At 31.8% G+C, this 12,089-nt stretch overlaps 2 protein-coding genes across 2 annotated transcripts; one reads left to right on the top strand and one right to left on the bottom strand.

Moving 5' to 3' along the window:
• Window positions 1–1,397: 1,397 nt before the first annotated feature.
• LOC107005379 (uncharacterized protein C630.12) lies at window positions 1,398–6,795 on the top strand. The gene is made up of 13 exons (XM_015203964.2): window positions 1,398–1,732; window positions 2,746–2,805; window positions 2,911–3,089; window positions 3,281–3,416; window positions 4,014–4,110; window positions 4,514–4,573; window positions 4,651–4,751; window positions 5,093–5,127; window positions 5,225–5,282; window positions 5,481–5,555; window positions 5,625–5,782; window positions 5,872–6,138; window positions 6,268–6,795. Exons 1-13 carry the CDS (start codon window positions 1,607–1,609, stop codon window positions 6,506–6,508), a joined length of 1,593 nt encoding a protein of 530 aa, XP_015059450.1. The 5' UTR covers window positions 1,398–1,606; the 3' UTR covers window positions 6,509–6,795.
• Window positions 6,796–7,498: 703 nt separating this feature from the next.
• On the bottom strand, window positions 7,499–11,607 carry LOC107005872. Its single transcript, XM_015204522.2, has 4 exons — window positions 11,208–11,607; window positions 9,812–10,062; window positions 9,683–9,716; window positions 7,499–8,718 (listed from the first exon to the last, which is right to left on the bottom strand). Exons 1-4 carry the CDS (start codon window positions 11,605–11,607, stop codon window positions 7,811–7,813), a joined length of 1,593 nt encoding a protein of 530 aa, XP_015060008.2. The 3' UTR covers window positions 7,499–7,810.
• Window positions 11,608–12,089: the final 482 nt, after the last annotated feature.

Below are 12,089 nucleotides of genomic sequence, written 5' to 3'. Positions count from 1 at the left end.
TAATAATAAATCTCTCTTGATTTATTTAAATAGATAAATAAAATGAAAAATTGATTTTTTTAATAAAAAAGGAACGATAGAGTAGTTTAGAAGTTTTTTTTTACAAATCCCAAACTTCAATACCAGATACTTGTATACTGATATCTTCCTATATTATAATCTGTGTTCAATTTTGACTTTTACTTTTTTTCTTTTTTTGATAAATCAAGTATTTTTATTTTTTTTAATTTATTATATCTCGATTTATTTAGAGAGATTTTTTTTAAAAAAGTAGAACCTATTTAGCTAACGTTTTATTATAGATTTTCAAAAAAATTTAACAAATATTATTTGGGTGAAAATTTGACCATGTGTTTGGCCATAGCATTTGAAAAATATAGTTCACTTTTAAAAAAAAATATGATTCATACCCATAAGTTTTAAAAACTATCAAAACTAACCATAAATTGTATTACAAGTCAATTGAATCTTCGTTGAAACACATAACAAATAGTGTCCATGACACTAGAGTAATGTGGTAGTTTGGAATGAGTGCAACAAATATCATTCCATACATCATTCACAGTAAACAAAGCACATAACTTTGTTACCTTGAGCCGATTGTTCATCATTTTCATCAAAAAATATGTCATCACTTACATAATCACTGAATATTTAATACTACTATGATGTTCACATACAAAAAATATGTGATACAACTTAAACATTACTATAGAGGGTGTTTTTGTAGAAGATATAAATTTGATGTAGAATTTCAATTTTCAAAAGATCTCAAATAATGAGATTTGACCCAAATACTAAAAGAAACTAGTATTTGTGCATTTGCCAAATAATAACAAATTGTATAGACAAATACTATTTGCCAAATATTTTCTTAAATATTATTTGAAAAATCTATGACCAAACAAAATGAGTAAATCGATTTTAGAATTCTCTCAATTAATAGAGATAAAATAGTAATTCACTATATAAATTATTTTTTACTCAACCAAATAAAAAATAGACAAATAAGTAAAATCAAGGGAATAATATTTTCAAGGCAATTAAATGTAATATTTTGAAGCTACTTGTTTCCCCCCACCCCCACTTTTTAAGTAACTAATTCATAACATCTTTTAGTTTTCTAAAATACTAATCATTTCAAGATAAAAACTTACTAAAAGTTATTCCTACTATTATATAAAACTAGTTAAAAGTGTACATGTTTTACATAATTTCTGAATTCATAATTATTCTTACTTAAAATAATCATGTCGATAAACAATTGCATATTAAATTTTATAATTATACTCAGTAGACATATCGATAAATAACTACCTGCTTGATTTCATTATTATTCTTAATTAAAAATAAATATTTCGATAAATAACTGATATTAATGATTGTACAAACGAAAAACCATGAAAAATAAAAAATAAAAATGATTAAGAAAAAGAGAAGAAATCACCATTGATGTGAAAGAGATGCCAGCTACCTATAACTCTAAAAAAACTCATATCAAGTGCTTAATTAAACTATCTTAATCAGCTTTGTGAGCTTTGTTTTGGGATCTACAAGAAGAAAAAATGGAAGTAGAGAAGGAGTAGTAATTGCTGAGTCAACAAAGATGTTGAAGTTAGCTGTTTTCTTAAGCCTAATTTGGGCTTTGACTCTTCTCTATGGAGAGATGTTCTCATTTTGGATCCCTTTTCTCTCATGTTCTTGGCCTCATCCTTCTACTTCTTCTTCAATGGTAAAGTTTCAAACTTTGATGTAGTAGTTTATCTTTGACTTGAGCTAGATTCAAGAATCATTTTTTTTCTCTATTTATTGTTCTGTTTTGTGATGTAATGGACAATGTTCAGCTGCAAATGAACTGGGATTTTGAGGGGTTGTGTGATGTTAAAGAAATGATCTTTTTTTTTTTACGTCTTTTGGTTGAAAAATGATTTTCATTCCCCATATTTTGTAAGTGTCTTGTGGGATTTGGGATTCCTTATCTTAAGCAGCTTAACTCCAGATCAGGGAATATTCAGCTCACAGTTGACCAATAGAGAAAAAAATTGTTCTCCCCATTGAATCTGTGAATTAGTATTTGTCAACTGTTATCATCTTCTCTATGGAGCTTTAGTTTGTTAAATGATAGTGGCCTTTCATTTTGTACTTGTTCTACCACTTTTTATGCTAGTTGGAGCTGTGAATTTGTGTTAGTTCTTGTTTACTCATTGAGAATCATATGTCTTGGGTAATGCCAACGTCGTACCTATGGGAAGGTCTACAAGGAGCTGGGGTGGCCTGGGTCGGAGTCATGGTCGAATGTGGTGCTTGATTGGTGGGCTTGGTTAAGAAATAAAGTTGTGTCCTTGCTATCAACTATAACTTTTGGTATGATGGTAAGCGGCTAAGCGGTTGATCCTAACAATATGCTTGTCAAAAGCTCCTGATTTAACAAAAGGCTGACTTGTTAAGAAACTAAAAGAATTGTTATGGGAAAGTTAACTTATAATAATATGTATAAGTGGTGGACTTCGTATGCTAGATACTTTATTTGAGGGAACTTCTTTGGTTAATTATAGAGCAATAATTTGGTAGCTCTAGATAAGGCCATGCTTTTTCGGTAACTTTTCTCTTCATAAAGTCTACTTCTTAATTATCTCGATACTAAGATGTATACATTTTAATGGCTTATCCCCTCCATAAAGATTCAGCTTTTTTGAGCTGGCGCAAAATCTCAGGTGTATTGACCTTTGTTATCCTTGGTTTCAGACAGATGGAGTAGATCATCAACGTGATTACGTGAAAATTGCTGTTCTGACTGATCCTCAGGTATTGCTTCTGAAAATGATGGTGGATTTAGTGTGCTTATCTTTATATCATTCTGTGCTTTGACATTTTTATTTCATATTCACAACGTATTTTGTATTTTGACAGCTCATGGATAGAACCTCTCTTCATCTTGCCCCGAAATCCTTTGCACTTGAAGTTGCTCAGTTCTATACAGATTTGTATATGCGCAGGGCATTCCTATCATCTATTTTACCTTCCAAACCAGATATAATTCTGTTCCTAGGTGATTATTTCGACGGTGGGCCTTTTCTCTCTGATGAAGAGTAAGTACTTGTGTATGCTTAATGTTCTATCTTCTCAGTCGAAAACTCTGCTTTTTGGACTAATTTAAGACACATTCCTATCAGTTGCTTCCTTATATAAAGTTCATAATTTTGTCATTTTCATAAATGAAATATCTGAATGTACTCTAGTTATTCTTCCGCTTTGGACATCGATTTATTTAATTTGATAGATGGCAGGAATCCTGGAGTCGGTTTAAGCATATATTTGACATTGACATGCTTGAACAAACTACGAACATAAAGCTGTACTACCTTGCTGGAAACCATGATATAGGGTATGCAGCTTTTCACTCGCGTATGCCGGAGGTGTGTTAATTATTCAGATAGAGTTGGAACATGTTATTTAACTGATGCCAAATTTGAATTTAATATGCTTTTTGACTTGTTCATATTTCATATTCTTTTCATGTATCAAATAACTCATAAGCCTATGAAAAAGACGGAGATTAAATCTCCTTTTAAAACATTGCATCAAACAAACCTTTTATTTAGTGGATGGTTTCAAATTTCCGCGGCCTTGTTTGGACATGCAATTTAGATTTCGTAAGTTATATTTTTCCTCGTAAACATGGGTGAAAACTATCAAAACTTTCCCAAAATTCCCATTGAGCATGAGTCAAGTTTTACATTTAAAAAATTTGAAATCACATTTTTGGAATTTGAAATATACTTTTTGGAGAATTTGATATTTGAAAATTGACTCTGTGAAATATAAATGTTACAGTTTCAAAAAGAAATATTTGAAATTGAAGCTGAAATTTTATGCAAATTTCTTAACGATTTCAAATCAAAACTTGAAATTGGGATTCCATATCCAGTAGTCAAATGCCAGTGCAGAACATTCTGGTTTACTCCTATTCTATACTTCTATTTCCAATCTTATCTGTGCACGCAATGATGCAGGTTATCAAACGCTACGAGAAAGCATTTGGTGCAAGGAACTATCAGTTTACAGCTGGGAAAGTAGATTTCATCACCATCGATGCGCAAACCTTAGATGGTAATATCACAATCTTCTGTTTCTCTTATTTCAATCTCCCCAATTCCTTTATACCTTTTTATGTACATGTAATGTCTGAAAATGCTAATTTATTTAGTAGTTACTGTTTTAGAACATGTGACTACTCTTCGAGATAGAGGGTTCTAACTATAATATAGTAGTTTTTAGTATGACACATGACCATGTGACTACTCTTCGATGATCAGAACAGATTATAGAAGTAGTAATTCATTGCTAATGTGCTGGTTCAATTCATGGTATTGTTATTTTGTAAACACCACTTCAACGATTTTGCTTTTCTTCCTATCAATTAATTAAAACATGAAAAAGAGACTATTGATTATGGTTCGATTCATGATGTTGTTATTTTGTACAGACTCACAGCAAATTCTCTTGTCTACAGGGCATCCTCAGAACAATGTAACCCCTGCCACATGGGAATTTGTCAAGAATGTCTCTAACCGTATGTTCACTATCCATGTATGTTGTGATTTGACTTATGTGTAAGATGCTCAGATCATTTTACTCTGTCTAATGCAGATCTGTCTTCGAATCCAAGGGTTCTATTGACTCATATTCCATTGTATCGACCAGATCAAACTGCCTGTGGTTCATACCGCTCATCGTCAATTATTAATCAGGTAAAATTTAACCTTTTCTTAAACTTGTCAAAGTTGTTTTAGCTTTTTCTATTTTATAGAGGAAAGATTCCCTCCCCTGAAAGTCACCATTCATGTACTATTCCTCTCCAGTTAAAGAGCACTTGCTTTCGAGAACCTAACAATAGGGATTATGATCTTTAAAAATTCTTCTTCATTTTGCTTGTTGCTATTGTGAGGAGAAAATGTTACTTTTCTTGTAATATAGTTGATTAATAGGTCCCTCATATATTCTGTTTTGATAAACATATCTTTAGTGTCATGTAGAATTCCGAGTGAAAGAGTTTATAATGAAAAGTTACATATTTCGTCATTTATTTCAGAGAATCAACCGTGCTGCTCAGGATAATGAAATATTGTAAGCTCTTACTCTCGCTTTTAGTGGCTTACTACGGATTTACTGTGTCTGTACGCATGGATGTTTATGTCAGACTTGGTCACAATTCCATTCGCAGATATCAAAACTATATTACTGAAAAAGGAACGAATGACCTGCTTGACTCGATCAAACCTGTACGTATTTCCTTCCATTTTATGATGCCCGCATGGCCCAATGATCTTTTATATATTTTTCCAGTAGTAATTCTAGATGCTATTACATGTAATGTAGGGTTATCCAAAACATAGTAGCAATATAAAGGGAAGAAATTTTTACACAATACTAACTGAAATGAATGATTTTTGGGTTGCATTATTTTTGAGTTTCTGCAGGCACTAATTCTCTCCGGGCATGACCATGATCAGTGTACAGTGATCCACAAATCCAAATATGGTTCCGTAGAAGAGGTATCACACCTTGTTTAACTGAAAAAGTTTGTATTAATTGGACGGTGTTTGATGGATAGTGTTGCGCAGCATACTCTAGGTACTATAAGCTGGCAGCAGGGAAATTTGTTTCCATCTTACATGCTATTATCTGCAAGTAATCTTATCTTACCGAACGGATCAATGCCAGAGGATGCAATTTCCACCAAAGTGTGCTTTCTCCCTGTGCAGTTATACATTTATATATGGTAATTCAGTATATTGAGATGAAAACAAAACATTTGTCTTAATAAACCGTGTTTCTTGTAATCTTAAAGTTTGTTTGCGGATGTTTCAGGTATATTTTGCTGTTTGTCATAACCCTTCTTATTGCCGTCTTTTGGCCCACGAATGGGGTGCTCTTTCCAAACTATCTTGATGGATTTCTGAGGAATGTAAGAGGTCTAATTAGTTCAAGCTTTTGGGGAGGTGGGAAAAAACTGAAAAGTGAAGATGAGATATATGAATATGAGGAGATATGGGATGCAGAAGGATCGATGCACCTCATAAAGAAAGCCTTTAAAGTGTCTTCTACATGCTCAAGCGACAGCGCTTCAGTAGAACGGTAAGTCCCATCAATGAGAACCAGTCATTGCATTTATGTTTGTCATTCTTAAGTAATCTATTAAGTACCTCCTTGTATTTTAGACTATTTGATGCTCAAGTTACATCAATGCATTTTTCTCAAATGCAGGGGTAATGCTATCATGCGGTCAGTTGCCAGAAAACAAGAGACGGATACCTCAAATCCCGCTGATGTGACTTTACATATAGGATCAGATACCGCGGTAAAAGCATTGCCTCGGACAAACAAATCAACGACAAAGATGGTAATTAGGAGATTGGTGAGGACATTGAGTATAATTACTATCGTTGCAGCTTTTAACATCCCTCTATATATGATGCTTCTTTTTAAAGATTGGATTGATAAATGAACTCTACTACACAGATATGCCAGTGATGCTGGCTTAGATTAGGTACTTCCCTATTAGGATACATAGAGACGAGATGTAAAAATGAGCAGGTGTTAGCATCTGTGCCTTCTTTCACATGTTCGCGATATTCTGTTACTCTGTTGTTGTATTGACATATCCTAAGAGAACAGAAGATTTGAGTTCCTTTCACTCAAACATAACTAGGTGCCACTTTTTCTTTTTTGTTGTTCTATGAGAATTGGATTTTCTACACTAATATATGAGAATTTGATGCTTCTGTATACTTATATCAACTATCTTTATTCCTGTGCACATAGTATTTGTATATATTTGTGTGTGATATTTATATTAGTTCAAAGTTGTTACTAGTTGCTCATCAAATTTAACTAATGAATCACCAAATTATTCAGTATTAGTTTTAGTGTTTTACTATGTTTATACTAAGAAGTGTATTCTTTTCGTTTCAATTTGTTTGTCTGTTTCAATAAGAATGCATTTTTATATTTTAGCAACTCTTTAATTTCAATTTTCTAACGATTTACTAACTTGATAGCAGTTTACGATCATATTGGGTTTGCGTCAATTAGTAGCATTGGTTGGGGATGAAAGCGTTCACGTCAAACCAATGAATGTAAAACACTTGTCATGCATACATCCACTATCATGACTAGCTTTTAGATTGACGGTCTACTTATATTGACTTGGACAATTTTCCTCTCATGACTAGCTTTTGTTGTTTAGTTAGGTCTAGGTTTCATATTTTTCACACGCTATCAAAGCCAGGTTCATCCCTATTTGGGCTCTCAGTCCACGCTCTAGTTCGGTCTTGACGTAGAGCGGGATATTAGAGTGGGTTACAATCCCACATTAATTGAGGAATGGACTAGTGATCTGTTTATATACATTTGGATAACTCTTCCCTCATGAGTTAACTTTTAAAGTTAAATGAGGTTCAGGTGTCGTATCTTTACATCATAGACAAAGAACAACTGATACAATTCATTTTCATTATCCAACAAATCTAATAACAAGCAATCACTCAAACCACATTTATTCAATAAGTTCACAAGACAAACCAATCTACATTCCTTCAACAACAACAACAACAAAAACTTCTACATGAACTCTCATTGATACATTCACATCAACAACTCATAATAGTTCCAACACTTCTTGCAATCACAACACTAAACTTTATTCAAGACACGAAAAAGCTCTAACGAGTTCACTTTATTCAAGACACGAAAAAGCTCTAACGAGTTCATTTATGAGACGTAAATCACTTGATCAAGGCATTTCATTTCAATCTACACTTTCTGAAACATCTGAAGACTTCTTCCTTCCAAGTCTTACAGAGTTAACATAATTAACCGGGCTATGAGCAGAAACCCCCGGAAGAAACATCCCCACCATCCGAAAAACTATTGATTCCCAGCTCTCTTTGTACTCAGGTCCATATATGTAACACATAAACAAGCTTCTGATAAACTCCCAAACAGCATTCAGATACATTGGTAACACGTATCGTAGCCCAAAAAAGTTCATGTTTGGCTCTTCGTGTACTTCCTCCTCAACGTATGAGCTGTTATAGTACATACAAACACCAAAATGCTTATACAGAAACGTTTTATCATCATAAGGTAACCTCGGAACAATATCATTGTTATAAACAACTCTGAAGTACTTAGGCACCGGATGTTCCAAATGTTCTTCCATAAACCTCCCTAACTGTCTATTTCCAACTCTAGGTTGACCATATGTGTATACACGCGATAATCTCTTCATTACATCCATTTCCTCATGTATAACTAGCATCGTTGGAAATAGTACAGCCAACGCTCCTCCTAAGCTATGTCCTGTAACGACAAACCTTGCATTTTCGTGCTCCTTTAGTAAACTTTTGAGTTTGCTTCTAACAGTATAGTAAGCAGTGTTCCTCTCTGGATGAGCGATAGTTACATCAACATTTTTATCAACAAGATGTTCATGAAACGTGGAAACGTTTACTCTGTTTCCTAATCCTAACGCTTCTAAGAATCCCATATGTAGTTTTCCTATTTTAGGAATCTCATACCACGAGTAGTCGAAATCAGTGATCCAATCATCAGCAGAAAATGGCTCAGTACCTCTGAAGCTGATCAAAATCAAGTTTGCATCTTTTGATTTATCGCATAGTATGAACACTTGAGTTGAATTCTGTTTCTGGTAATCTGTTCTAAACAAACACAGATTTTAACAAAGAAAATGTTCATATAATCAGAAAAAAAGAAGAAGAAGAAATTCCATTCAAGATACAACAAGTGCATATTTTTTTATGCTGGTTTTTTCAGTTTCGTATCTGAACTGTTGAGAATGTGAGTTTTCTACGTGAACTGTACTTCCTCTGTTTCAAAAAAATGACCTCTTTTACTTTTTAGTCTGTTTAAAAAAGGATGAACTCTTTCTTTTTCAGGTAACATTTTAATTCAACTTTCCACGTGACCTGCTTAAGACCACAAGATCAAAGGACAATTTTGTACATTTTGACCTAACTTTAATTTGAGACCACAAGATTCAAAAGTTTTTTTTTTATACTCTTAAACTCCGTGTTAAATTAAACCATGTCATTCTTTGTGAAACGGAGGAAGTAATTAGCTAAACACATCTCAGACTAATTTGTGATGATGTGTGCACACTCTTTTGTGTTTGCCATATTGTGGTGCTCTATGTGGAAAAATAATTTCACCGTGGTAAATCTAAATAGATTAATATCAGGTTAAAGGATAAAACTATCACCGTATAAATTAATTTATTCCAATCATGACATTCACCATCTTCTTTCCACTGTGATCTAGTTTTTGTTGTGACATCGAAATAAAAAATTATTATGTCAGCAAATAGAGCCGTTATATATATGTGTCAGGTGGACCAAGATTTTATAGACAAACATGCTTAAAATCATTTCAAGACAAATATTTGTTCTAGTCAACATCTAGGTGTGTTTTGTTGACTATTCGGTCATACGAAACTCACACTCTCAATAGTTCAGATACGGAACTCAATGACGTAGGATTGTTTAGTTTTATTTTTGACCCTTTTTAACTCTGCAACTTAGGAAATGACTTTTAATTCATATTATTCTTTTACAATATATTACAAAAACTATCTAACATGAGCAAGGATATAAGATCTTACCATTCCAACAGTGGTAAAAATCCACAAAATGCATCTGTTTTTACAAAAGTTAAAATGTTACATCTAACAAATTAAAAATGATCAAGAAAATATTACTAATAAAGAAGCTGAAGTATAATATATGTATACCTTCCATTGATGATTTACAACGTCCTTAACGACGTTTTCGTTTTCATAAACCAACTTTGAAGACATCATACATAAATCCATAAGATCTCTATGACTCATTCCCAGTTGCTTATTTTTTTCGATTAAACTATTCAGTCGAGAACTTTCCTTGGTTAATATTTCAGTGTTGTATGGTAATTTAATTCTTCCATCTATATGGCCAATAATACTTATGAAATTTGCAGTTCCTTTTTGTGGTATCACCAACTGTCCTGTTTATATGCAACATTTTTTTGTTAATAATCTCAGATAACTAAATTTACTATACTCCCTAGCTAGTTATGAATTCATAGAAGTCATGAGACGTGTTTAAAGTTTTTCAAGCTAGTCGTGTTTTTCATTTACACGTCTTTTAAGAATATTAGGAGGGTGTTGAATTGTCTTATTCTTATTTATGTTTTACGATATGATCTCTCTTAGTTAAATATTTAGAGTCTGTTTGGATTGATTTTTTTTTTTAGTTTTGACTTATTTTTAGCATTTTAACGTAAAATTAAGTGCTTATTATAATTAAGCACTTTTTTAACTTATAAAAAAAACTCCAAAGTGCTTAGAAGTTATTTTAGCTTAAAAACACTTAAAATAAGTCAATCTAAATAGAATTTTAATATATATTTTTGTTAAAGTGTTCATAGTTTTTTTTTTAAAAAAATTATTACTAACTACTAAGGATAAAATGGAAGAAAAAAATAATAGTAACATTTTTGTTTGAACTTCTAAAACGACAAGAATTCTAATCAAACATAATTCTTTAGTAAGAACGACAAATATTTTGAAAAAAATAAGAAGAAATATATATATATATATATATATATATATATATACTCCATCCGTCCGGAAATGTTTGTCATGTTGCGCTTATCGAAAGTCAATTTAATTAATTTTCAAAAGTAAATTAGATCACATTAATTCGATATTTTTAAAAAAAAATTAGATATTCTAAAACTATATGAAAAGTACTATAAATTACAATTTTTTTGTATATTAATATGATTAAAAATGCATCTTAAAATGTTAGCCAAAGTTTTTATAGTTTGACTTTAAAAATAAAAACCATGACAAATACTAACGGACGGAGAGTATATATATATATATATATTAAACTTTAGGTTCTGAATTTTACAATAACAATTTTAAGTAATAATAAATGAGTGTTTGATTTGATAAATATACATGCTTAATGAATTTAGTAACAAATATACTTTATTAAGCAAAATCTATTAAGTTCGACCGAACTCACATATAGGCTGTTAGCTCCATCCCTAATTAAAAATCATAAATTTAAAACTTTATATGTCTAGTCAAATATATTCACGTAAAATGAAACGAAAGAGTAGGTAAGTATTATTGTTATTACCATGCAAGATATTGTGGAATAAGACAAGAAAGTTTCCATTTAGAGAGAAGAGGTTGATGAAAAACTCTAGGAAGTAGCCACTCCATTCCATTGGTTTCTTAAACACCTTTAATATTTTCCTCACTAAGATGGACACAAATATTACCCATCTATGATCATCCACCTCTTCTCCGCCATCACAATCACCATCACCATCGTCTGAACAAGAATATTCGAGAAACTTAGCATTGATCTCTCCTCGTAGGCCTCCGAGGAGGGGGCCTACGAGGTCCCATGTTCCTCCATTTTCCGGTTTCACAATCAAGAAGGAATCAATATTACTTGTAGCCATGTTGATGTTCTCCTGAGCTAAGTATACATGTACGTAGAATATATAGTAGATTGATTTAATAAATTGCATTTGTTGTTAATTAGGATGATAAAATGTGAATTTATAGCATTAATAATTGGAGAAAATTGACAAGTCAGCAGTAACGTGTAGTAAAAGTATTGTATTCACTAGTGAAGTGAAGACAATAATAAATACAAAAGTTAACGTCTATAAGGTAGGGATTATTAAAAAACTAGTAAATATTGAAATATGATTGATCTTTTTCTGTTAAGTCCTAATTCATTGAAATTTGAGGTATGGGTGTGTTTGGATGCCCACGTACCAAATGTTTGTAAACTTTTTCATGTTTGTTTAGTTAATTTTTTTTTTAATTTAGGATATTGGGTAATGTTAATATCTTATTTAAGAAGTTATTTAGTTGTTTCTTGAAAATAAATAACTTCTTAATTTGAGCAATACGTGATCATTTCGTTTCTTTTCTTCTTTGACAAAAAATTTCATACGATTTTTAATTGTGTCGTATAGTCGCTCATCAAAATAATATATATATA

Source organism: Solanum pennellii, chromosome 12 (assembly GCF_001406875.1).
Source record: "Solanum pennellii chromosome 12, SPENNV200".
Taxonomy (NCBI): domain Eukaryota; kingdom Viridiplantae; phylum Streptophyta; class Magnoliopsida; order Solanales; family Solanaceae; genus Solanum; species Solanum pennellii.
Note: the sequence above shows the minus strand (reverse complement) of the source record. Positions and strands in the feature narration are given on the sequence as shown.